Below are 25,015 nucleotides of genomic sequence, written 5' to 3'. Positions count from 1 at the left end.
TGTATTTAAGTTTCTTAAAACTGAGCTGTGCTTAAATGGGTCAATGCATGATTTCATAACAGACCATAGAAAATAAATGTTAAATATAGCCTACATATGTATACATATTAAAATCAGATTATGTGCTACACAGTATAGATCAAGTTGGACAGTAGCACATTTTAATCATGGGTAGTTGGACAGTAGCACATTTTAATCATTTTATATATCTATAGTGGCTGGTGAAAGAGTTGAGTGGCTTTTCCTTTTTTTTCCGGGGGAATTAGTGGGTAGTGTCCCCACCAAAGCTCAGACCAAACCTACGCCCTTGCACTCACTGGTCCAGAAAAGCAACTGTTGCATCAAAGAATTTAGAACCACATGCTCTCATTGATTGTATGATTGCACTATTTGTGGTATGCAGGCATTGTACAACGGGGGCCCCATATCCAGAATTCACAGAATCCTCACATATCCAGTTCAAAACAACAATTAAATTAGATATAGTCACCTACAAATGACAGAGGGCGCTTGTTTTATTGAGCAGGTCTTGCATAGAAGCCATAATAAGGCCATCTGTGTATTATTTGAAATTTTAGGCTATGGTATGTTTATTTTTTCTTCACACAGGATGTTAGTGTGCCGTGGGACATTTTAAGTGTCAAAAGTGTGCCGTGGCACAAAAAAGGTTGAAAAACACTGGTCTAGCCTACATAATCTGATTTTAATATTTACAGATATCTACAGATATTCTATTTGGTCTGTTATGAAATCATGCATTGACCAATTTAAGCACAGCTCAGTTTTAAAAAACTTAAATGCATGCATGCTTAGCTTTTTTGTGAAAATAATCATTAAGGCTACATTGACAAACTCTTAACCATGAGCTGTATATTCTCTGATTCTAATATTTACAGATATCTAGGCGATGTAAGCACAGCTCAGTTTTAAGATATGTTTAAAGCCCAAAGTTGGAGATGTTGAATTTTGCTACAATTTATTTCAAAACTGGATTACTCAGGAACGGCTAATTACTTACGGGAATGCATTACAACGTTGTGTTCGGTAAGGTCTGCTGTTTATTCTGATATATGCTTTGTCATGTGTTCCCTGAAGAGTTTGTGAGATATTCCCCCGAGATCAATGGATGTGGAGATCAGTGCAGAGAATAATCTCTTGAAAATTCTAAGTTATTTTCCTCGCGAACCGTTATCACAACATTTAGCAGCTAGCTAGCACCATTTAAAAGCTGAGAAAAGGCTCTTTCATGTTACATCTATGTGATGAGTACTTCTCGAGGAAGAGAAGAATGGGTGAATTTGGACGCACTTCCTGTGACTATTGTAGTGTCAAAAAGTGAAGCGCTGCACCATGCTGCGGGCTGCACCAGACTGTGGCTCACTGGTAGTTATTATAGGTAGGCCTAACTTCAAATCAATAAGAGTGAGGCTACTGCACATTACATGAACCGTACGACACACTTTCTTATTTTTAACCATCAGGGCCTATGAAAATTCCACGTATCTAACTGTATATTTGGGGTATGCTAGCTCCATCTTACCCGCCACAGTGGCTGGTAAATTGACAAAATTCACCCACACAAATTCACCCGTATTTGGTGACGGGTGCTAATTTCAATCCCTGGCTATACACATAACACTGTCAACTAAATTTGTACCAAAAAACGTTTCTGGTTTCTGGCATTTCTATGCCTTGAACTAGCACATCAAATTATGACTTACGGCTCCCACACACAGCTGCGTTCCGTCAACGCATGCCAGTGGGTGTTCCCGACGGTAGCTATGCAAATGACTTGAAGTAAAACCGTAATGTGATTGGTTGGTGCCGTCCGTAGATTGGCTTGATTGGCCGGTGCCGTCTGTCGGTGCAGCAACAGCTGAACTCCTCAACACGAGCGGCGGGAGAAACGCGACGCAACGGACCCACAATTCAGTTCGGCAACGGATCACGTGAGCCCATGTAAAGTGAACGGGGTGCGTCTCCAGCAACGCAACGCACGCAGCTGTGTGTAGGAGCCTTTACACTTTGTTTCTTGAAATAGCATCTGATGTCCTCCACCTTCCTTTTCTTGCCCGACATCCTTGAAACGACAGCCAAGCAAAGAAAGATCTTTGCAGCCAAGTGTGCCAAACACTTTGAATCGACAGCATACAGGAAGCTAAGCCAATCAACAAACAGACCTGTCTCTAAGACGTATTTTGGGAGACAGCATGCACTGAAGTGGGAAATTATTTAACCCTTTGTGTACCGCATGTGAGCGCTTTTTTCCGTTTCAACCTGAATATTGGTGGAGACATTTCAGTCAATGTAATTTGACATTGGTGTGGACACGTCCTTCGGTCCCCACGCAAATCTACGTCCATGCTTTCTAGTGAAATGAGCACATCTCTCAACTCTTCTAGCCCTCAGATCTAATAGGGGAGGTCTCTTGTGTGTACTGGAACATCAGTTCTTGGATAGAGGATGGATGTCACGTCAGCCAAACCAACACCGGACACACTGTGTGCACCTGTGTCCACCTGTCTACCTTTGCTCTCATCATGCAGACAGAGATTTCCAAGGTTCTTATGCAACACAAATATTACTGGTGTCTCAGTCATGAGACATTCAACTTCAAGTATTCCACTGGTATACAACTTTACATGTAAATAAGTACTTTTTTTACTTTGTTTTAATTGCGCCACCAACCATTATTACGGGTATGTAATTTTCAGAGCGATCCAACCTTAGAGTTGCTGCATACCATCTTGGTGTCGATTGGGTTGGTGTTCCTGATCGTGGCTGTGGTGACCTTTGCCATCTGCCGGTTTAACCCCAGAGTGACCAACGCCGCTCGTCTCAACCTCTGCATCTGCCTGCTGCTAGCTCATCTCCTGTTTCTGCGCACCCAGAACTACCTGCACCTCATTAAACCTCACCAGGTGGTTATTGTTTGCAATAATAAGTGCTGGTCACACTCCCACTGTTACCCGGATTACCTATAATCAAAATAATTGTATAAACCTTGACTGTCTTGCTTTTGTAGTCCAATTCTTCCCCTGGATTCTTCCCTTTCTTATGGGAATGTTCGTCGATGTCCAAAACATAGATTCCTGGACCGCCAGTCACCGTCTCAGTGTGTCCGCAGGTGCTGTGTAAGGTCCTCTCAGGTGTGCTGCACTTCCTCTACCTGTGTTGCTTTGTGTGGATGTCCATGGAGGCCCTGCTGCTCTTCTCCTCCGTCAGGAAGCTCAGACAGGTCAAACCCAACGACCGCGCAGGGCCACACTGGGGTTACAAGCTCCTGATTGGCTACGGAGTTCCACTGGTCATTGTGGCCGTGTCTGCTGGGGTGATGCCTGATGGATATGGAAGTCAGCAGTGAGTAATGAAATGGCAAAAACAATTGGAAATAGTTTGTAGAGGTGAAATTAAATGAAATATTTATAATTAATAATTATTGGTCTTGTTCTCCATAGGTGCTGGCTCAAGACCGACTATGGGTTTATCTGGAGTTTCCTTGGTCCTGTTTGCCTCATTCTTGCGGTGTGTATGAAGTAATAACATTGAACATTGAAGTAATAACACAACAAAGTGATAAGACATGCAAATACACAAGGACACTTGATGCAACCAGGGACGGAATGGGACAAAAAATCGTCCCTGGAATATATGGCCCAAGCTGCCCTCAAATCAGTCGAGCACTGCATTAGCCTTAAATACGGTACAGTATGCATATCTTTTCAAATAAGTATCGTGGAGCACTGAAAGTGGACAAAAGTAGGCCTCTCTGGCTTTCACTCTGACTGATCAGAGATAGCCATGGAGCACATGATCTCCATATTCAAGTATAGCCTACATGCAATTATGAAAGAAGAGTTTCTGCTAGAATTCAAAGTAGGCGATCATTTCAAGTTATACAAAACAATTAGGTATACTGTACAATGCTCAATTGATAGCAGCACCCATACAATTAGTGTATGTGTAAATAGCTAAATTACCTAAGTTGTGGTAGACCTTATTGTAATTTATACCAGTTACCACCAGGACAACTGAAACAACACAAAAAAACACTTTATTCCCGTAGGTGTACTACCTATACATTGCTTCCTGAACCCTTCTGAGATAGAGCCCTTTTGACGCTCTACTTTGAGAGACCAACCACTCATGCCGCCGATGTTGAATTTTGTGTGTCTGGTGGAAACTGATAGTTTTTTGACACACTTTTGCGGTCCGGGTTTGCAAATCATTCATTTAGAAAACTTATGTTGCTATGTGTTATTGTGATCACAGCAGTGGGCGACAGCCTTACTTTATGTTATCATCACCTAATCTCTCTCTACCTTATCACAATTAATAAGTCATCATAATCATCATTGTCAGCATGGCATGGCAAGACATACGTGCTCCATCACTGAGTTCTTGTTATCATGTAGCCTCAACTAGGCTATGCTGTCCACCAGCTGCTCACTGTCCCTCTGCTCTGTATGCTTGCTTACATCTCCTTGTTCAACCAACTTCAGCCTGTTGCTGACATAGAGCCTTCTTGCAATATTGTATATTTTTGAAGTTTCTACATTGGTGTTTTTTTTTCCACAATTGGCACTACCGGCCCGTCACAATTTCAACGTGTAGGCTACTTCGATTAACCATTTTGATGCGCTCACAGAATCCTGGCTCTGAGCCAAAATGGGAGGGGTGGGGCCTGACGAGCTGTTTTATGGGATCACTCAAGTGAAAAATGAACCAATGGGCCACTGACTGTCCTTCCTTTGGGCCGATCATTGGCCAAACAAATTTAATTATATAGCCCTTTTTTATCGGCCCAAAAGGTGCGTTGGCCTAGCCTGGTCCTACTATTTCATAATGTACAGAGAGTCTGGCCACTTTCCATTGTCAAGCGTTAACTTCCTTGAAGGCGAGTACCCTGTTGAAGTTTAAAACTATTGGATCTGCCCAGAGCCACTCTGGATCTGCCATAACCAATCGCTAACGTTTGGTCGTGACGTATGTCTGGCTCAAACTAACGCACAACCTCAACGTCATCGTTCTCAGCTACTCCCTCTGTTCGCTAATGGGACCTGCAGATTTTTGCAGGAGAAAACCCACAAATGAAGGGAAATGAAAGGGAAATGAAAATTGAGCGGAAGTACGTAGGAGGGCGGAGCCAGGCTAGCGTTGGCCCACCGGGAAAATGATGTAACGGAGCCACTGTCTGCTTGTCTCTTTCAACAGGGCAACATCATACTCTTTATCGCCATCATAGTCACTCTGCAGTCCACTCTAAAAGAGGCACGCAGTGACGTGTCTAAGGTGAAATACACCAGGTAAGATAAAACATGTGTATAGCATACAATACACACTGACACACACACACACTCCCACTCACACTTCTAGAGCTGGAGCTATACTCAAACACCATCACTAATAATAATAATAATAATAATAATAATAATATGTTTTATTTATATAGAGCCTTTCTCAGACTCAAGGTCACCTTACAAAGTCAACACAAACAGAGCACACACAGAGCAAGACAACACACACACACACACAAACAGGCATTTCTATGAGGTGGCGGAAGATGAAAAGTGTTCCTGAAACAGAAAGGTCTTGAGATGAGCTTTGAAGAAAGGAAAGGAGGGATTGAGGGAGGGAATTCCAGAGCTTAGGGGCCATGGCGCTGAAAGACCTGCCACCCAAGGTATAGAGTCTGGTGCAGGGGACAGAGAGGAGATTCTGGTTAGAGGATCTGAGGGAGTGGGAAGGGGTGTAAGTGATCAGAAGGTCACAGAGGAGCAGAGGAGGAGCAAGGTCATGGAGGGCTTTGAAAGGGAGTTGTAGAACTTTGAATTTGGTTCGGGACAGAACCGGTAACCAGTGATGCTGAGAAAGAATACGGGTGATGTGAGCAGATCTCTTGGTATGAGTGAGTAGTCTGGCTGCGGAGTTCTAAATATATTGTAGTCTTTGAAGTGATTTAGTGGGGAGGCCAATGAATAGGGAGTTGCAGTAGTCTAGGTGGGATGTAATGAAGGAGTGAACCAGGGTTTGTGCATCGGTGGTAAAAAGGAAGGGGCGAAGGCGTTCCAGAGGTGAAATAATGCAGTTTTAGTGAGGGATTTAATGCGGGGATCGAAACTGAGTGAGCGGTCAAGCAGTATGCCTAGGGTTCTGACAACAGAAGCGGATTTCACCATCAATGTTCAGACTGAGACTATGAGATTTGGACAGTTGAGATTTGGGGTTGATGAGAAGGATTTCGGTTTTATCTGTGTTGAGTTTTAGAAAGTTATCTTGCATCCATAGCCTTAAGTCAGATAGGCAGTCAGTGAGTAAAGTGGGAAGAGGGTCAGTGAGGGAGGATGTAGTGAGATATAATTGTCATCGGTGTAGCAATGGAATTGAAGGCCATGTCTACCGATGACTGTGCCAAGGGGCAGGATATATATAAAGAAGAGGGGCCCAAGAACAGAACCCTGGGGGACACCACCAGGGGATGTGGAAGACTTGTATTATCCCCTGTTACATAAATATACTCTCATACATTTTTTCACTAAATGTATAGGCTTCTTAATATTCACAAAACCTTGTGTCAAATCTGTTGAGGTATTTCAGATTAACCTTAACAAAAGCATGTTTCCCTCCACTGCAGAGTCCTACTGTTCAAAATCATGGCCCAGTTTGTCATCCTGGGTTGCCCATGGATCCTTGGCATGTTTACAGCAAAGAGCAAAGTCCTCGAATTTATCTTCATAATTCTCACTTCACAACAAGGCACTTTCATCTTTCTTGTTCACTGTCTGCTGAATGATGAGGTCAGTTAACATCTACTTCGTCTGCTCAGATACTCCAATAAAAAATCCCACTGTGTGCCAGATCCATGGTTATCGCTGATTGAAACAGTCTGCATGCCATTCAAAAGCTAAACTCCTGGCATTGTCAGTAGGTGACTAATGGGACTAATTGATAACTAAGAACTTGAGTGTAACTACAGCATGCTGTCTTGCCCTTTCCAGGTGCGGCGTCAGTACAAAAAATGGTGGCAGGAATTCAGTCCACCTGAGAAAGATCTGTCTACCACTGCTACCACATTGGCCTTAAATGACTACGTCACAACAGGAACTCATTAAGAATGACCACCAAAGACTTAAGGGAACCCAATGGATTCACTTGACAACCAATTAAATTCTGTGTGATTCTCTATGGGCTTTGCAATCAACCATGCAGTATTCAGCATAAGCCTCCCATTTTGTGATACAGAAACGATTAATACGATTCATACTTTGCTTGCTTACACAGCAGCCGTAAAATCCATCTATAGGGACCATTAACCTTCTCAGTAAACCTGCTACATTATCATGTCCATATTCATTTATCAATATCCTGGTTCCTGCTTTAAATGTAGGCCTATATGGGATTTAACAGGGTTTATCTGTTTGAATTTCAAAATCGACTAAAATGTGTAGTAGGCTATAAATAGGCTATGTGTAGGCCTAGCTTAGTTTTTTTTTTTTTTAATGCTATTATTATTATTGTTGTTGTTGTTGTTTTTATTGTTATAAAATGTATTTTATTTAACGCAAACCAGTAACATCTTTATTATGTTGTAGGCTATATCAGTGCCTTACAAAGTGCCTTACCTTTATATGGCTCTGGGCTATATTATTTGAATATTTTCATTTAATTTTAGTAGGCTAAAATACTTCGAACTCTGAACACTGTTTGAATAAAATATATGTTGACCACTCACTTCTGTTTCTTTGTTGAGTTATATGGAATAAACACCAATAAAAGTAGCCTATTCTCATCCGAAAAGTATTGGTCTTGAATGTGCATTCAAAGTGACGATGTCGGCCTACTAGGACTATTATTTATGTTTATTTATAAGGCTCTCTGTTGACTAAAACCGCTTACGTCGACTGATTTTTTTTCTTTCAGACATTGATGCACATAACCTAGAGTTCAATCATTTCTGATTTGCTGTCTAGCAAATTATGTTTTATGGGGTTATGTTTTCTGCGCACGGGACATGCGAGAGGAAACCACGCGAACACACCCGCACTCCATGTTACCATAGCAACCACCTGACGCAACTTGACAAGCTAGCTGGTAGCGTATGGCTGGTAGTCAGATAAGGATAGCACGTTTGTGAATTATTTGAATGGGGGGAACGGTAACGTTAGTCTAATGCTACGGAATCTAGTTTTCTAATAGTCTACCTTTAACATCTCATTATTTTGAATCAGTTGTGTGTTGTATTGTTGCTCATCGCTTGTCCACCTCTGTGAGTTCTCGCCTAATATGTTAACTAACGTTACGTTAGCATAAATGGCTATAGCTTAAGCTTAGTCCAAAAAGTCATGATAATGTTAACGTTTCCTTGTTTTCGGAGAGTAACCCTATCTGATGTATCAGATCATGGAGCATCCCAGAAATGGACATGGGGGACTCTGGAACTGTCCACGAACGACTACTCGGTACAGCAAGGAAACTCAGGAAATGCTGAAATGTAGGTGAATGTGCATGCACATTGTGCTCATGTTTATGATTACGTAACGGTAACTTTATAAGCTTACCTTTGGCCTACAGTAGTTACTTTTCGTCCATGTATGTTTTCCTTTGGGCCCTAACAGTGATGATGCAAGAGTCCCGGCTTACCAACCTGCAACAGAGAAAACTCAGCAGTCATCTGAGGAGTAAGCACTGCAGGGCCCAGTGATTTTGCATAGGCCTATTGGTCATCATATCCCATATGGAGGAGAGAGTACCACTTACATAGCCTAGAAATCTAGACGCACCCTAGCGGCGGCAAATTAATTTGCTCAGCCTATTGCCCCGTTAGGCTACCACTTACAGTCTTCTGTGATTAGTCTAAATCCTTATCACATGCCTTTTCTCCAGAGGGGGAGGCCCTTCCACTCACCTGTAACCCTACTTCATCGGCGCCTCCTCCTCAGCCAAAACCTATGGCCATCAAGACCTCCACGTCCCTGTCGGCCAAGCCACTGAGACGGCAGGCGGAAGTGTGCAAAGCGGGAGACAGCTACAAGAGGGAGCTGTTCCGTCCCAGTGCAACAAGTAGGGGGCAGCATTTGTTTTTTCCATCCAATTTTGCCTTTATACTAATCACAAAGGCTACCTATATTCATCCATCTAAGATCATTAGAAAATACAGTGAGCGCTGGCCTACACTGACCATGGACACTCTCTGATAGTATCTCTGTCTTGTTTCCTCTTGTTTCAGGGGATCTGGAAAAAGAGAAGAGGAGATTGCAGAACATTTTGTCAGGCAGCGAAGGGGACCCCAAACCTAGAGGGGTTAGGAGTCTCGCAAAGGGGAAGTCTGTAGACGAGGAGGAGAAGGATAGATTTCAAGAAGGTAAGAAAATTTGTATAAATGAAAAAAAAGAAAGAAAAAAAAACAGTTGTCCCCAATTCTGGAAAGAAAATATTTGAGCCCATGAGCCAGAATTGTACACCCTTCCCAGTATGCTCCTGAAGTAATGTGTCGATTGGATGGAATAGTGTATGACTTGATCTATAAGAGATTATTAGAAAATATGTTTTTCGGATATGTTATTTCTAGAAATAGAATTGCTTAGAATTTGTTTGCATAGAGAGCTCAACAACAGGTTTGATCATGTGATCTGAATTAAGCATCCCTTGTCATTGTGAGCTTTGAGCGTCTACATTTGTTTGCTTTATATCACAGTTCTGGAGGAGATTGAGGACAGGAAACAATTCTTAGAGGAGATGACCTCTCTTGGGATGGGCTCCCATTACCAGCATATCATCAACACTGAGATCTCACAGGTAACAAAGTTACGCGCCTTAATCATCAACACTTAGATCTCACAGGTAACAAAGTTACGCCTTAATCATCAGCACTTAGATCTCACAGGTAACAAAGTTACGCCTTAATCATCAGCACTGAGATCTCACAGGTAAGAAAGTTACGCCTTAATCATCAGCACTGAGATCTCACAGGTAACAAAGTTACGCCTTAATCATCAGCACTTTCACGTAACTACTTTCTAAGAACATCCTGGTCTGTTTTTGGATGATAATGACTTACAAGTGTACATTTTCATTGGGGACCAAATGACAATAATCGGAGTAGTTTTGAGTCCATTACCAAATTTATTGTTAAAATCACTCGAGTTAATGTTAGAATTAAGTCAATGAAGTTATGTTACAGAAGTGAGTTGCCTGGCTGTTATTTCACAGAAAATACGGGAGTTGGAGTTGATTGACAAGGCTCGCAGTGCTTCATTGCAGTCCCTGTTAAAAGAAGAGAAGAGAGTGGAGAACACCAGCAATGACAATCCCTCACTCTAATGACGTGTTTGACAACATCGTATTCAAAACTGCCTTTTGTGTTTGTTGTCATTGTTATCTGAGGCTGAAAACTTCCTTCAAGTATCAATTCAAAACCTTTTAGTACAGACATTTACATGGATATAATCAATAGACTGTGATTCAGATTGTTACCCTTGAAAAGAGGAAAGACTTTGTGTCAATTTTACCATTACCATAACATATTTTCTTACACCTTCTTACACCTGTTTCAAGAGTTTTCAAATTGATTTCCAGATGTATCAGTATTGCGTTTTGATCTTTTTTTGTGCTTACAAAAACCTTTTGCAACTACAAAACAACATTTTGAATAAATGAATGAGTCTGTGAATGATAAAACGTAAAATAGTAAATTATTTTGTTGTCTTGTCTCAGAAATATCACACACTTCTGTAACATTTGATTTGACCTGTTACATGTTATCATGCAGTTGGTAGGAAGATAGGCCGACCGGTTCTTTTTGGCTTAAGTATTTTGATTATTTCAAGATTTTTGTTTAGCATTAAAGTTGAATGTGTTGTAAACTTTGCAGTGGTTTCATTTGTATTAATCTAGTTTTGTTGTTTTCATGATTTACTAAAGAATGGAGATTTTAGCATAAAACCTATTTTTATACTTCATTTGTCTACTGCAATTGTATCTTTTTGAAAATAATGAACAAACCTTTGGCGGGGCTGGGGCTTTTAGAAAGCAAGCTTTTGAGATGAAAAGTGTTGTAATCATGCTGTTGATGATGAGGCCACAAAACCCACAGCTGAACTGGGGGAAAGGTACATTGGTGACAGGAAGTTTCACTTCTTCATTTTTGTAACAAATAAGTAACACCTTCATTTTTGGACAGGCCTGAGGCCAGATGGTAAATACACTAGGCTACTGTTTAAAAAAAAAAGTATGGGGTCACTTAAAGGGAAATTCCGGAGTTAAAACAACCTGGGCTGTACAACATCTTGCAGCACTGTGCAGATCTGGCTGAATCTTACAATACAAACATGCATCACGTTCAGCCAGATTTCCACAATGCTGGAGGAAGTCGGACGCCTGCTGATTTGACGCTACCGAAACAGAAGTAAGGCAATGTGTTGCCTTCAGAAACCCTCTTTGTTATAGCCTCTCTGTACACTTTCAAAATACTTGAAATACATTGGGTTATGTGTAGATACCCAATGGACACTACCCCTGAAGCGTAAGGCTATATTTTGAACTATGTAAGTGGTTTGAAAATAGCGATTTATTTTTATGTGTGTTTATGCCCAACACATTATAAAGCATTTTGTTGCTAATGCAAACTCCCTTCAGAAGAGTGTAAACAGGTTTTAACCAAAAAGGGATTGGAAGGGGTCAGAGCCCTGGTATTCTGTCTGTAATGGAGTGGAACAGAAGGAACTTATCAAATATGTGAATTTCAAAGCAAACTCATCAAATAGCACTCAGACTGTTCTATACAGTCTATTGTATCACTTAAACTTGGAATACAAAATGAAAGAAAGCTCACAAAGATGGAGAGAGTTAGCCTACTTTGATCCCAAGTTGCTGCTGAGGCAGAGAGAAACAGACCATAATCTAATAAAGCAAAATGTAATTGCCTTGACTGTCTCACTAACTTGCAAATTGGAGTTTTGTTTTGATTTATTTTGGGATGGCTTCTAGCTTGTATTTATTCAAAGCAGCTTGATTACCAAAGGATCTGGGGGGTATTCCAAGTTTTAGATAGATAGATAGATACATACTTTATTGATCCCCAAGGGGAAATTCAAGAAAGTTTTAGTGACAAACCTGGGTAAGTTAACTCAGAGTAAGTGGTAAACCTCCTACAACAAGAGCCCTATGGCATTGTTTTGTAAGGAGAATGAAGCCATACAGATCTAGGAGGTTTACCCCTTACTCTGAGTTAACTTACCCAGGTCTGTCACTAAACCATGTACTTGGAATACCCCCTGATCTCCGTATTTCGTAACAACGATTGACCACAGCCACATCCTCAAGCCAAAGTCTCAAGTCATTGCTTCATATCAGTCATTGTCCTTTTGCTTTGCTTACCTTGGACACAAACTTGGCAACAAATAGCAGCACTGCTGTGAATGTCACTGTAGTTGTTTGTGTCTCAGTCCTTTTTTTGTTATTCAAACATGTTGCAAGGGCTTCTCCTGCTAACATGGCTAACACTGACATTCCAACCCACTGAGTGTCTACAAGGTAAGATTATTTGAAATCATTTTATAGCAATATTTCGAAAATAAAGTGGACAGCTTTATTATTTAATTTTAAAAAATGCATAGTAGGAGAAAGAAGTATGTCCCTTTTCTGATGACGTATCACTCAGTGTCAAATGGGATGATTGTGAGAACTGTTTAGTTTTTTTGTTTTCTTGTTTATTCCACAAATAATCCTGCAAACAGATTGATGAAATATATATAATTATTGAACACAGAATGGAATCATGTAATAATAATACTACTACTAATAATAATGTTTAATTTTTTATTGCTCCTCATAAATCTAAGGTCATTGTCATTTCTCTTTTAGGAGTTGGAAATTCCCTTGGTATTAATATCAGCAACACAAATCAGGAACTAGAAAAAGTTCTGAGCAAGTTTGGCATTGTTGCACGTAGCTGCAAAGACATTCAACAGAAATATGGTGTTCAAGAAGGTGAGCCCTTCATTTTTGCTATGAAATAAAATGCTCTTTCTGCACTAATTTAATTAAACTGGATCTAGCATACTGTGTGCACCTACATAAAAAATTAGGTTTTTTTACTGATCATGTGGTCTTTTTTACTGATGGTGTGGTCTTTTTTTACTGATGGTGTGGTCTTTTTTACTGATCATGTAGTCTTTTTTTACTGATTATGTGGTCTTTTACTGATCATGTGACCTTTTTTTACTGATCATCTGGTCTCTTTTACTGATGATGTGGTCTTTTTTACCGATCATGTGGTCTTTTTTTACCGATCATGTGGTCTGTTTTACTGGTAGTGTGGTCTTTTTTACTGATGGCGCAGCCTTTTTTACTGATCATGTGGTCTATTTTATGATGGTGTGTTCTTTTTTTACTGATCATGTGGACTTTTTACTGATCATGTGGTCTCTTTTTACTGATGGTGTGGTCATTTTTTACAGACCATGTGGTCTTTTTTACTGATGGTGTGGTCTTTCTTACTGATGGTGTGGTCTTTTTTACTGATTGTGTGGTCTTTCTTACTGATGGTGTGTTTTTTTTACTGATGGTGTGGTCTTTTTACTGATGGTGTGGTCCTTTTTTACTGATGGTGTGGTCTTTTTTAATGATGATGTGGTCTTTTTTACTGATGGCGTGGTCTTTTTGACTCATTGTGGTCTTTTTTACTGATGGTGCGGTCTTTTTTACAGATCATCTGGACTTTTTACTGATCATGTGGCCTTTTTTACTGATCATGTGGTCTTTTTACTGATGGTGTGTGACTGGATTTCAGATGGCCTGTACTACCTCAGCACGTCCAGTGGGGTGCTGTACCAGACGTACTGTGACATGACCACAGCAGGTGGTGGCTGGACTCTGGTGGCCAGTGTACACGAGAACAACATCTATGGGAAATGCACTGTGGGGGACCGGTGGTCCAGCGAGCAGGGAAGCAATCCTAACCGCCCTGATGGAGAGGGCACATGGGCCAACCTGAACACCTTTGGGACTGCAGAGGGGGCAACATGTGATGACTACAAGGTAACAAGGGCACCTACTCACTAGCAGACTTACAACAAATAAATAATGATGATAATTTATCAGTATTTGTATGGATTCATGACACAAAATATTGGAAAATATAAAATCAATAATATACAAGTGACAGTGGTATGGCTATACACCTGGTCTCACACTCTTAATATTTCATTGGACCACCTGTGGCTATAATAGTAGAATATTATTATTATAAAAAAAGCAAGAGTTGAGTTGAGTCACGGTCCTTGCAGCTCATCTTCCTGGACCTTTACAGAATCCAGGTTACTTTGACATCATAGCGGAAGATGTGTCTGTTTGGCATGTCCGAAACAACGTTCCACTACAGCACTGGACTATTGCCTCTACCCTACGATACCACACAGAAACAAGCTTCCTCACACTGCATGGAGGAAACCTCTACCAACTCTTCAAGGTGCATTAAACACTTAAAGCAGAACTCTGGTCTTAAAACAACATATGGTCTAAGTATGGGTGATAACGAGTGTAAACTTTTGTTGGGGACCAAAAATAATCTGAGTGATTTTGAGTTAGACCGGAATTTGCAAGGAAATAGCATAGCATGCCTTGAGGGCAACTCTATGTCAAAGCTGCTACCTTAAAGGAGAATGCCGGTGTGATTTTGACCTAAAGTGTTTTGAAACAGGATACCGAGTGTGAACGTATGTCTCATAGCCCATCTCGGCTTGTCCCCTGCACTCCGAAATCTGGCGCTAGTTAGCCGATGCTACCAACAAGGCGGTCAATGGTGGTGCCTCGGCATCGGCATAGCCATGCAAATAAATCACTGTTTTACACCATTTACGAGGCTCAATGTATCTCCACACTTCATCGGTAGACTTCCGAGGGCCCTGACATTTAAAACGAGACATTGAGAACTTTGAAAAAGCACTGGTAGTTTAGGCTACTTACAAGACGATTTATACAGACAGTATCTTCTCGAAGTTTAGCGTTTGCAGCCATCTTGAATTTAGTCACGATAAGTCAAGTGACGAGTAAGAATGAACAGGTATGATAAGGGATCAGATTCCAAAAATAATTCCGTGGAAATGCATGGATTCCAGATGCTGCTACTGGAAGAAACTGTAATCCATGCATTTCCACAGAATTATTTTTGGAATCTGATCCCTTATCATACCTGTTCATTCTTACTCGTCGCTCGACTTATCGTGACTAAATTCAAGATGGCTACAAACGCTAAACTTCGTGAAGATACTGTCTGTATAAATCGTCTTGTAAGTAAACTACCAGTGCTTTTTCAAAGTTCTCAATGTCTCGTTTTAAATGTCAGGGCCCTCGGAAGTCTATCGATGAAGTGTGGAGATACATTGAGCCTCGTAAATGGTGTAAAACAGTGATTTATTTGCATGGCTATGCCGATGCCGAGGCACCACCATTGACCGCCTTGTTGGTAGCGTCGGCTAACTAGCGCCAGATTTCGGAGTGCAGGGGACAAGCCGAGATGGGCTATGAGACATACGTTCACACTCGGTATCATGTTTCAAAACACTTTAGGTCAAAATCACACCGGAATTCTCCTTTAAGCCACTGATTAGGCTCAAAACATCATAATATTTCTATGCTCCAGGGTGAGGGTCCCTGCAGACAAAACAAAGTATTTTACTATTACTATTACTATTTTTTACTACTCAAAACTACTCTGATTAACATAATTTTGGTCCTCAATGAAAGTTTACACTTGTTATTATCAGCCAAAAAAATAGACCCTAGACCCTTGTTTTTGGATCCCAGAACTAGAGACTAGAGACAGAGAAAGCTGTGCACACTTAGAAATGGCTATAAAACTGATATTATTTATTTTAATTTTATGTATGTGCTGTGTTGTGACAGTGAAGTTTCCTCAGGTTGAATAAAATAGTTTAGTAGTTATTTTCACATTGTTTTCCTTCATGTCCCTCTTTAATCACATTTTTAATCATTGATTTAGCGCTACCCAGTGAGGTACAACATTGGAGCATGTGGCACCAACAATGGACCTTCTATTCCTGTGGTGTATGATTATGGAAATGCTGACACCACAAGAGACTTGTATGCTCCAAATGCTAGAAGTAAGAAGATGTATTATTATGATATTATTATGATGCTTATGATATGTTATTAATTCTGAATTAAAGCCACTTTTTATAATATTTGATCTCAGAGTATGTACCCATGTATCAATATTGAATAATACTCAATTGACAACTCCGGTCAAAGAACAACCTAGGGTCTATTTTTGAATGATAATGCTATCTACTTGTATGGCTAGAGTAATAGTAAGGTAATGCTAATGTAGACCTTTTTTATACCCTTTCTTTACACTTCTTTACATAAAGGAAAAATACTTACATAAAGGAAAAATGCTTCAATTTGTCTGCAGAGACCCTCTCCATAGCATAGATGAGCAATGGTTTTCTGAACCTACTGTAGTTTATCTTGTTATCATCCAAAAATAAACCTTAGGTTGTTCTTAGACTGGAATTGTTGTTTAAATTAAGAATTAAATTGAATTCAGCTGTAATTCTATTATTTCACAAGAGAAAACAGTGTATGCTGCCTGTGTAGAATTATTTGTACAGAACTCATGTTTTGTTTTACTTTCCCACAGATGAGTTTCTACCTGGCTTCATCACCTTCAGAGTGTTCAACTACGAGAGGGCAGCAATGGCCATCTGTTCTGGAGTCAAACCCACAGGGTGCAACACTGAAACTGTAAGAATTTCCAAAACCTTAATTTAATGATCTTTCTAGCTGTCCCTACCTTTATGCATTTGACTTGCCACACTTCCCAGTGCATCATTTGAAACAGTTTCATATCATCATACACTAATAATGTATTGCATTGGATTTACTCAATTGTAAGGTGGACATTGGTTGCTCACACACATTCAATATGTTAAATCAAGACAGTATTTCTTTCAGTTTGTAAAGTTGATACGGTGAACATGGTGTCCAAATTAGTCACCTTTAATGCAAATGTTTTGAAGAGAGAGAAACAATAGCTTGTGTGACTATGAGTGTTTCATTGTGAGTCACAATAAGTACAGTACCTTCACCCTCTCTTACATCTGTAATATGCATGTGGCTTGCTGCAATATACTGTGCTTTTTTGTAAAGTGTGTATAACGTGTGTAATATTTTTCAGTTTTGCATTGGTGGTGGGGGACACTTCCCTGAAGCTGCTCCTCGTCAGTGTGGCGACTTCACAGCCTTTGACTGGGATGGTTATGGGACCAACGTGAAATGGAGTTCATCTAGAGAGCTGATTGAAGCTGCAGTACTGTTTTTTTATCGCTGATTCTCTCTACAATAAAACTCTGGGTCCACAAATGAATGTGACAGATCATGTTTAGGAATTCAATGATGCACTTATAAGGACATCTTGTGTGAACATTTGTGCTGTTTTAGGTTTAAGGTTGTCCGATATTAAATGGTATCACAAAGATGATGGAAATACACTATTTACCCATCCCATCCCTTCATTTTCTTGCTGAGGTCTACCTAGGGTTTGGGGTTGTCTCCTCTTCTGGCTGGCTAAAGAGCTTTATTTTGAGTGTCAGTGCATTCATCTGTTATTTCCCCAGTACCTACATGCAGAGTGCATCAAAATCTTGAATTTATATTACAAGTGAAATCTATTTCTTTTTTTGGATCTTGCATCTTGTCTGATTTCCTGATCCTACCCCTATCTCTCTCTGCCAATCATTTCCTGACAAGCTCTACTCTCCAATCTCGATTAAAGGCAAAAAGACTCACAAATAAAGTTAATAAAGGTACACTGAGTTTCAGTTCTCCCTTTATAAGCCCACATACTTCCACCACACTGATCATGGACAACCTACAAGACATAAAATACACATAAATATATAAAATACAAACAAAAAACTGGTTTGGGTTAGTTTATCATAATCCTGAGAGCTACACTCCTTATCACTTATGCAATTGCACAGTATAGTATGACAGGCAGGCAACACAGACCTTCACACACGTTGCCTGAGGCCTACGGACAAAATCACATCAAAGTAACTTATCTATGTTTATTGTTAAATACTAAAGCTGATCCATAAAATGTATCACTGAAACATAGAATGAAAGAGAGATTGTAGAGATCACAGATGAAGAGACCTTGTGCCCAAACTGTTGCTGTGGAGAGAGGAATAGGCCTATGCACACTATAGTATCTGTTCTCGCTTTGATTGGTTGATAATAACCTGCTTGTATTCTGGCTTTGGTTTGTTTTAAAAGTGCAGAAAAGGAAGCTTCTAACTTGTATTTAATCATCTTCACAAAAAAATGCTTGACTTGCAAATTGACTTTTCCGCCTATTTCGTAACAATGACCGACCACAGAGAAAACCAGCCAAAGGCAAAGTTTCACTTCATTATCCAACGTTCCACTTCATAGTATTTTTGCTTTGCTGACCTTGGAACCATTGCTGCAAACAGCACTACTGTGAATATCATAGTGCGTAGTTGTTTGTGTCTCCATCATTTTGTCTGTCAAACATGTTGCGAGGTCTCCTGCTGCTGACATGGCTAACACTGTCATCCCAACCCACTGAAAGTCTAACAGGTAAGATTCTCAGAAATCCTATTTTAACAATACTAAATAAAAAGAGTGGATAGCTTTGTTTTTCAAAGGTAGGTGAAAGAGTAGGTATGTCTCATCTCTGATGCTATTCAAATGTCAAATGTCTTATTATGACAGCTGTTTTTGTTTTTGTTTTTTTCTTTGTCTGTTTCACGGTATGTTAATAATCCTGCACACAAATTGGTGGAATATAGCATAATTAATAAAAAACAGTTTACTTTTTTTCTTTTGGCAGGTGATATTCTTGAGAATTCAAATGTCCAACTTCAAAAAATTATGAGCAAGTTTGGTTTTGTTGCACGTAGCTGCAAAGATATTCAACAGAAATATGGTGTTCAAGAAGGTGAGCAGCCCTTCATTTTTATTATGAAATAAAATGTTCTTTCTGCACTAATTTAATTAAACTGGATCTAGCATACAGTGAGCACCTGCATATGTCATGTGGTCTTTTTTACTAATCATGTGGTCTTTTTTTACTGATCGTGTGGTCTTTTTTACTGATCATGTGTTTTTTTTTCTGATGATGTGGTCTTTTTTACTGATGGTGGTCTTTTTTTACTGATCATGCGCTCCTTTTTTACTGATAGTGTGGTCCTTTTTTACTTATGGTGTGGTCTTTTTTAATGATGATGTGGTCTTTTTTACTCATTGTGGTCTTTTCTACTGATCATGTGGTCTTTTTTACTGATCATCTGGGCTTTTTACTGATCATGTGGTCTTTTTTACTGATCATTTGGTGTTTTTTACTGATGGTGTGGTCTTTCGTACTGATCATTTGGTGTTTTTTTTACTGATGGTGTGGTCTTTTTTACTGATGGTGTGTTCCTTTTTTTCTGATCATGTGGTCTTTATTACTGATGGTGTGGCCTTTTTTACTGATCATGTGGTCTTTTTACTGATCATGTGTGACTGGATTTCAGATGGCCTGTACTACCTCAGCACATCCAGTGGGGTGCTGTACCAGACGTACTGTGACATGACCACAGCAGGTGGTGGCTGGACACTGGTGGCCAGTGTTCACGAGAACAACATGTATGGGAAATGCACTGTGGGGGACCGGTGGTCCAGCGAGCAGGAAAGCAATCCTAACCGCCCTGATGGAGAGGGCACGTGGGCCAACCTGAACACCTTTGGGACTGCAGAGGGGGCAACATGTGATGACTACAAGGTAAAATCAGTGGTAGCACTCAGTTTTTCCAAGGCTTACAAACAATTTAAAATGGAAAAAATAATGATGATAATTTATCAGTATGTGTATGGGTTCATGGCAAAATCGGGGAAAATAAATATTGAACACGTCAACATTTTTTTCAGTAAGTATACTTCCAGTGAGGCTATTTGCATGAAATTTTCACCAGACATTAGTATTAACTTAGGTAATCCAAACATTAATGTTCATAAGTAGAGTTATGAGTAAAAAAGTGGAATGCCACAGGAAAAAAGTATTGAACACGCCTACTGAAATTTCTTATGGAAAACCCTTTATTTGTAATGAGAGCTTCAAGGCATTTCCTCTATGACGAAACTAATCAGTCGCAGTATTGAGGTGTGATTTTGGCCCATTCTTTTAAACAGATAGTCTTTTAATATTGAAGATTCCAGGGGTCCCTCTTGTAAATCCTGATCTTTAGGTAACTTCCAAAACTGTTCAATTGGATTTAAGTCAGGGCCTGAATTTCCTTTCTCTGAAACCAATTGAGAGTTTCCTTTGCTGAATGCTTTGGATCATTGTCCTGCTGGAAGGTCTAGCCATGTCTCATCCTCATTGTTCTGGTGGATGGCAAGATTCTCCCAGAACAAAATGACTCCATTCATCATTTCTTCAACTGTATGAAGTCTGCCAGTACCATGAGATGAAAAACAGCCCCACACCGTGATGCCTCCACCTCCAAACTTCACTGTTGATATGGTATTTTTAGGGTGATGCACAGTGCCATTTCTCCTCCAAATATGTTGTGTAGTATGACATCCAAAGAGTTAAATTGCTCTCAGCTGACCAGAATACATTCTCTTAGTATTTCATAGGCTTGTCCAAATGTTGTGTAGCAAACTTTCAATGAGATTCGACATGTTTTTCTTCAGTAATAGAGTCATGTGGGGTGAGCGTGCATAGAGGCCATGGCGGTGGAGTGCATTACCTATGATTTTCTCTGTAACAATTGAACCTGCTGCCTCCAAGTCTTTCTGGAGTGGTCCTTGGCTCTTAGGCTACACTTCTGACTATCCTTCTGACTTTCTGGTCAGAAATCTTTGAGGAGATCCTGTGCATGGCCGATTGATGATGCAGTGATGTTCCTTCCACTTGCAGATAATGGCTCCAATACTGCTTACTGGATGATTCTGAAGTTTTGAAATGCATCTGTAACCAGTTCCATTAATATGTTTTGCAACAATAATGTTGCAAAGGTCTTGGAAGAGCTCTTTGCTTTTACCCATCATGACATGTTTCTTGTGTGACAACTTGGTAACGAAAAATCTTTTTATAGCTCATCAATATGTACTAACCCAGCTTACATTAATTTGCACAGATAGGAGGGATAATTACTCTCTAACTATGTATAGATTCCAGCTTGTTCCTTGCCATTCCTTGCCTTTGTGTACTGTTTTTTCTTAGTGTGTTCAATACTTTTTCCCTGTGCCATTCCACTTTTTTACTCATAACTCTACTTAGGGACATTAATGTTTGGATTTTTTAATATGTGTGGATTACCTAAGTTAATACTAATGTCTGTAGAAAATTGTATGCGAATAGCCTCTCTGGAAGTACACTTACTGAAAAAAATGTTGACGTGTTCAATATTTATTTTCTCCACTGTACATGATCTGAATATCTAAGCAGCAATTCACAAAACAGCTATACACCACTTGACTGGTTGGAAATGATAGATTGGTGGAATTAAATTTTTTTTCCTGTTTGTGAATTGCATTTGCATTTTTATATGATATGATATTGTTAAAAAGAAACTCCATTTCACTCCATGCCATTCCTCTGACAATGTAGCTGGTACGAAAATATGTATTTTTTGTACTTATTAACAGAATCCTGGCTACTATGACATCATAGCAGGAGATGTGTCTATTTGCCATGTCCGTAACAACGCTCCACTACAGAACTGGACCATTGCTTCAGTCCTACGATACCACACAGAAACAAGCTTCCTCACACTGCATGGAGGAAACCTCTACCAACTCTTCAAGGTGCATGAAGTGCTAAAGACACACACACACAAATACATTTGCTCGCAACCAAAGTGACACTAAGACACATACAAAGTCAATTTTTAACATTCTTCAAAAGTCCCTCTTTCATAACTTTTTAGCGCTTCCCAGTGAGGTACAACATTGGAGCATGTGGCACCAACAATGGACCGTCTATTCCTGTGGTGTATGATTATGGAAATGCTGACACCACAAGAGACTTGTATGCTCCACATGCTAGAAGTATAAACAATTTTCTTGGTTTTTTTGTTACAATTCTGAATTAAACCCACTATTTCTAATATTTTTGTGAAAAAGAGAATATCGTAACCTATACACCATACCACTATTAAACAATATTCAAAGGCAATTATATTGAATTGAGCGGTTGTAATTCTAATATTTCTCAAAAAAGAATACAGTACTGTATGTGGTGCCTGTGTAGAAATATCTGCCCATGCTGGACTTGGATGATGATGTGATGTTTTCCCACAGATGAGTTCCTTCCTGGTTTCATCACTTTCAGTGTGTTCAACAACGAAAGGGCAGCAATGGCCATCTGTTCTGGAGTCAAACCCACTGGGTGCAACACTGAGCATGTAAGAATGACCACAACACAATTTAAATGACCTTTAAAACAAACCTAAACAGCTGTCTACTTGCAAGAGCTTTCCACACCTCCCAGGGGTTTTATTTGTCACTATATAACAATATAACGTGCCTTCTTTGAAAGTGTGTATAGCGTAATGTAAACTGTGAGTTATGCTATCATCATACTGTACTGTATTCCTTCATTTTATTTTTCAGTATTGCATTGGTGGTGGGGGACACTTTCCTGAAGCTGCTCGGCAGTGTGGCGACTTCACAAGCTTTGACTGGGATGGTTATGGGACACATAGCGGGTGGAGCTCATCCAGAGAGATGACTGAAGCGGCAGTGTTGCTCTTCTACCGCTGAGTCTCCACAATAACGTTCCACAGATGAACAAGATACAATGTTTGGGAATTAATCAATGGTCCGCTCGGGGACAGGCAGCCTACGTTTCTGATATTTTACATTTCTATCCCATAGTAAGTGGTGGAAAGAGGGTGGAAATCTGCTGAAAGATATTTCTCACCCCCTCCTTTCTGGTTATTGTATTGCTGAGGTCCACATTACGGTTAAATTTGTCTCCTCTACTTATAGAGCTTTCTTTTCAGGCTTCAGTGCATTCATCTGTTAATTTCCTGCCATTACACTTGTATAAGCACATAAAATAAGCATTCAACTAACAACAGGCTACACGCAGAATCTTGTACTTGAATGTCTTTTTCCTTATTCTCTCAACATACTGATCATAAATGGACTAGCACTGTGGTGAATACTCTCCAATGCTCTTTCACACTACGGTCACTCATATCCAATGGCAAGTGGCAGCACACCAGGATCTATTTGAGGTTCAATGTCTTGCTTGGGCAGGGTCAGGACTTTAGTTTAGACAGTAAACCATGGGAAGACATGACTTCCACTTCACCACGGAGTTCAGAAGTATTTATGCTATTTAATGCTACCATCAATATTAACTCATTATGAGACAAATGTTTGGTTTCTCCATGTACTGAACACTCAAAATTAAATAACCAAATGTGCATGTAGAGAACATGTTTGTACTGGTTGGTAAAACTGCTCTAACATGCAAAAACAAAGTTCACCCTGTACAAAAATGCCCCAGGTTATTCAAATTCCTACACACTTTTCACCAGAAGAGGGCACTGTTTTTCCAGCACTGGTACATGTGGTCCTTCGGGCATAGTCTGAGATAATTGAAATGCAGGATTTTATTCAGAATAGTATAGTATTCCGATTAGTATTCAATGTTCAATGATAAATCAACTGAATTCAACTTGAACAAATGTGCATAAAATGTGAAAGGAACACACACGGCTTTGTTAGATTAATGAGTTTTATTTCTCAGCTTCCTTGTCTGTATTTGGCTTTGTTGTATTGCAATGTAGCGTGAAAGTCTTTAAACGGAACGAAAGCCCCTGCTGGTATGAGTAACAGACAGACAGGCAAAGAGACATGTACGAGATCACAGTCCCGCCGCAGAACCTGTCCGCTGGAGTAAGAGCAACAGACACAAACTACAGACACACCTGCATGTTGACCAAGACACATGAGAACAAAACAGAGTCAGACAAAACAAAAGGACGACAACAACAACAACCAAGACAAACAACTCCGGACTCGTCTATAAATACCACAAAATGAGGGCACTCCCTCTGCAAACATCATCATCCTCTTCCTCTCTTAAGGCCAATACATACTGGCAGTTAATGACAGACAGGAGTTACAAAGTAAAAACTGAAGGCAGTGTAATATATAAATTAAACACAATGTTGCAGAAACTGCACTAAAGGGTTTTCCTGCATGTGACAAAATGCATACGTTAATAAACATATCTACAGTTGAAAATGATCAAATTCATCATGGACAGCCAATGTAGGGCATCTTATTTTCCTGATGGTGCAGATTCTTACAGATTTGTTCGCAACCTTCGAGGAAAATAAAATATTTTGCAAGCTTCTATGAAAAAGCTCAGATAAAATGTAAGTACTTTAAAAGATCACAGAGTGCATCAGGGCTCAAGTCAGTTCACAACCTCACTGAGAACGGCATATGACTGGAGCTCAGTATACACTCCCATGTCAGTCTGATAGGTAGGATTGGTTACGTCATTTTTTTCAGTTTATTTTTCATTTACAATTTCCTATTGTCTGCATATGAGCATGGTATTTGATAACAAACAGATCTGAATTATACATACATACATACAGACTGGGGGGGGGGGTCTTGGATGACTAGGGATTTCAGAGTTATAATCTGACAGATTCTTCTGATTCTCCAACATCACATGTACATAGCCATGGTCAACCATTCGTCCTCATAACACCTTAAATGTGCAAATCACTTAATAAGTCAGATGTAGGTGCTGAAATGTCAATAAAGCCTGACCACAGGGAAGAACCGCACTGCTCTACAGTACCACGAAGGCCCCGTTCACACGCTACCTCATTAGATAAAAAACAGAACGGAAGAAAGAGATTTCAAAAATAACTGGGTGCATTAGCAACCCAGGTCGGCCATCATGATGCAACGGACACCATTTGTTTGGCATCTGATGCCGTTTTAAAAG

The 25,015-nt window shown here is 39.9% G+C and overlaps 5 protein-coding genes across 11 annotated transcripts in view; 4 read left to right on the top strand and 1 right to left on the bottom strand.

Moving 5' to 3' along the window:
• LOC143132695 (adhesion G protein-coupled receptor E1-like) overlaps positions 1 to 7,731 on the top strand; it is a 28,955-nt gene extending 21,224 nt beyond the window's left edge. For 5 of the 6 annotated variants that reach the window (XM_076292402.1, XM_076292428.1, XM_076292418.1 and 2 more), the window contains 7 exons: positions 2,403 to 2,561; positions 2,715 to 2,921; positions 3,128 to 3,360; positions 3,459 to 3,525; positions 5,215 to 5,306; positions 6,635 to 6,797; positions 6,999 to 7,731. In XM_076292402.1, coding sequence (XP_076148517.1) covers positions 2,403 to 2,561; positions 2,715 to 2,921; positions 3,128 to 3,360; positions 3,459 to 3,525; positions 5,215 to 5,306; positions 6,635 to 6,797; positions 6,999 to 7,112 — 1,035 coding nt within the window. In that variant the 3' untranslated portion in view covers positions 7,113 to 7,731. The remainder of the gene's footprint in view (positions 1 to 2,402; positions 2,562 to 2,714; positions 2,922 to 3,127; positions 3,361 to 3,458; positions 3,526 to 5,214; positions 5,307 to 6,634; positions 6,798 to 6,998) is intronic. The other variant, XM_076292436.1, reaches the window with a different exon arrangement.
• A 200-nt stretch (positions 7,732 to 7,931) lies between these two features.
• cunh22orf23 (chromosome unknown C22orf23 homolog) lies at positions 7,932 to 10,573 on the top strand. The gene is made up of 6 exons (XM_076274348.1): positions 7,932 to 8,491; positions 8,616 to 8,678; positions 8,884 to 9,060; positions 9,227 to 9,361; positions 9,695 to 9,795; positions 10,210 to 10,573. Exons 1-6 carry the CDS (start codon positions 8,389 to 8,391, stop codon positions 10,318 to 10,320), a joined length of 690 nt encoding a protein of 229 aa, XP_076130463.1. The 5' UTR covers positions 7,932 to 8,388; the 3' UTR covers positions 10,321 to 10,573.
• Positions 10,574 to 12,352: 1,779 nt separating this feature from the next.
• On the top strand, positions 12,353 to 17,828 carry LOC143132668 (intelectin-like). Its single transcript, XM_076292334.1, has 7 exons — positions 12,353 to 12,531; positions 12,862 to 12,987; positions 13,790 to 14,037; positions 14,309 to 14,467; positions 16,001 to 16,121; positions 16,661 to 16,764; positions 17,198 to 17,828. The coding sequence occupies exons 1-7, from the start codon at positions 12,465 to 12,467 to the stop codon at positions 17,348 to 17,350; spliced, it is 978 nt and encodes a 325-aa protein (XP_076148449.1). The 5' UTR covers positions 12,353 to 12,464; the 3' UTR covers positions 17,351 to 17,828.
• Positions 17,829 to 18,437: 609 nt separating this feature from the next.
• LOC143132676 (intelectin-like) lies at positions 18,438 to 23,114 on the top strand. Its single transcript, XM_076292347.1, has 7 exons — positions 18,438 to 18,624; positions 18,878 to 18,985; positions 19,563 to 19,810; positions 21,682 to 21,840; positions 21,963 to 22,083; positions 22,336 to 22,439; positions 22,648 to 23,114. Exons 1-7 carry the CDS (start codon positions 18,558 to 18,560, stop codon positions 22,795 to 22,797), a joined length of 957 nt encoding a protein of 318 aa, XP_076148462.1. The 5' UTR covers positions 18,438 to 18,557; the 3' UTR covers positions 22,798 to 23,114.
• Positions 23,115 to 23,444: 330 nt separating this feature from the next.
• micall1a (MICAL-like 1a) overlaps positions 23,445 to 25,015 on the bottom strand; it is a 20,585-nt gene continuing 19,014 nt past the window's right edge. For both annotated transcript variants that reach the window (XM_076292315.1, XM_076292323.1), the window contains exon 16: positions 23,445 to 25,015. This exon is cut by the window's right edge and continues 805 nt beyond it. The gene's annotated coding sequence lies outside the window, so the exon portion shown is untranslated.

The sequence above is a fragment of the Alosa pseudoharengus genome, unplaced genomic scaffold, assembly GCF_046254945.1.
Source record: "Alosa pseudoharengus isolate Yale_2024_CS ecotype anadromous, Long Island Sound unplaced genomic scaffold, YU_APseudo_1.1 YU_APseudo_1.1_scf_1, whole genome shotgun sequence".
In the NCBI taxonomy this organism is placed as follows: domain Eukaryota; kingdom Metazoa; phylum Chordata; class Actinopteri; order Clupeiformes; family Clupeidae; genus Alosa; species Alosa pseudoharengus.
The sequence above is the reverse complement of the archived record's forward strand: the minus strand, read 5'-3'. Positions and strand labels throughout refer to the sequence as shown.

Coding starts and splice junctions, on each gene's coding strand:
- LOC143132676 (XM_076292347.1), top strand. CDS start 18,558: ATGTTGCGAGGTCTCCTGCTGCTGACATGGCTAACACTGTCATCCCAA. Junction 18,625..18,877: donor ACCCACTGAAAGTCTAACAG/GTAAGATTCTCA, acceptor TTCTTTTGGCAG/GTGATATTCTTGAGAATTCA. Junction 22,084..22,335: donor GTATGCTCCACATGCTAGAA/GTATAAACAATT, acceptor GTTTTCCCACAG/ATGAGTTCCTTCCTGGTTTC.
- cunh22orf23 (XM_076274348.1), top strand. CDS start 8,389: ATGTATCAGATCATGGAGCATCCCAGAAATGGACATGGGGGACTCTGG. Junction 8,492..8,615: donor AACTCAGGAAATGCTGAAAT/GTAGGTGAATGT, acceptor GGGCCCTAACAG/TGATGATGCAAGAGTCCCGG. Junction 9,362..9,694: donor GAAGGATAGATTTCAAGAAG/GTAAGAAAATTT, acceptor TTTATATCACAG/TTCTGGAGGAGATTGAGGAC.
- LOC143132668 (XM_076292334.1), top strand. CDS start 12,465: ATGTTGCAAGGGCTTCTCCTGCTAACATGGCTAACACTGACATTCCAA. Junction 12,532..12,861: donor ACCCACTGAGTGTCTACAAG/GTAAGATTATTT, acceptor TTTCTCTTTTAG/GAGTTGGAAATTCCCTTGGT. Junction 16,765..17,197: donor CAGGGTGCAACACTGAAACT/GTAAGAATTTCC, acceptor AATATTTTTCAG/TTTTGCATTGGTGGTGGGGG.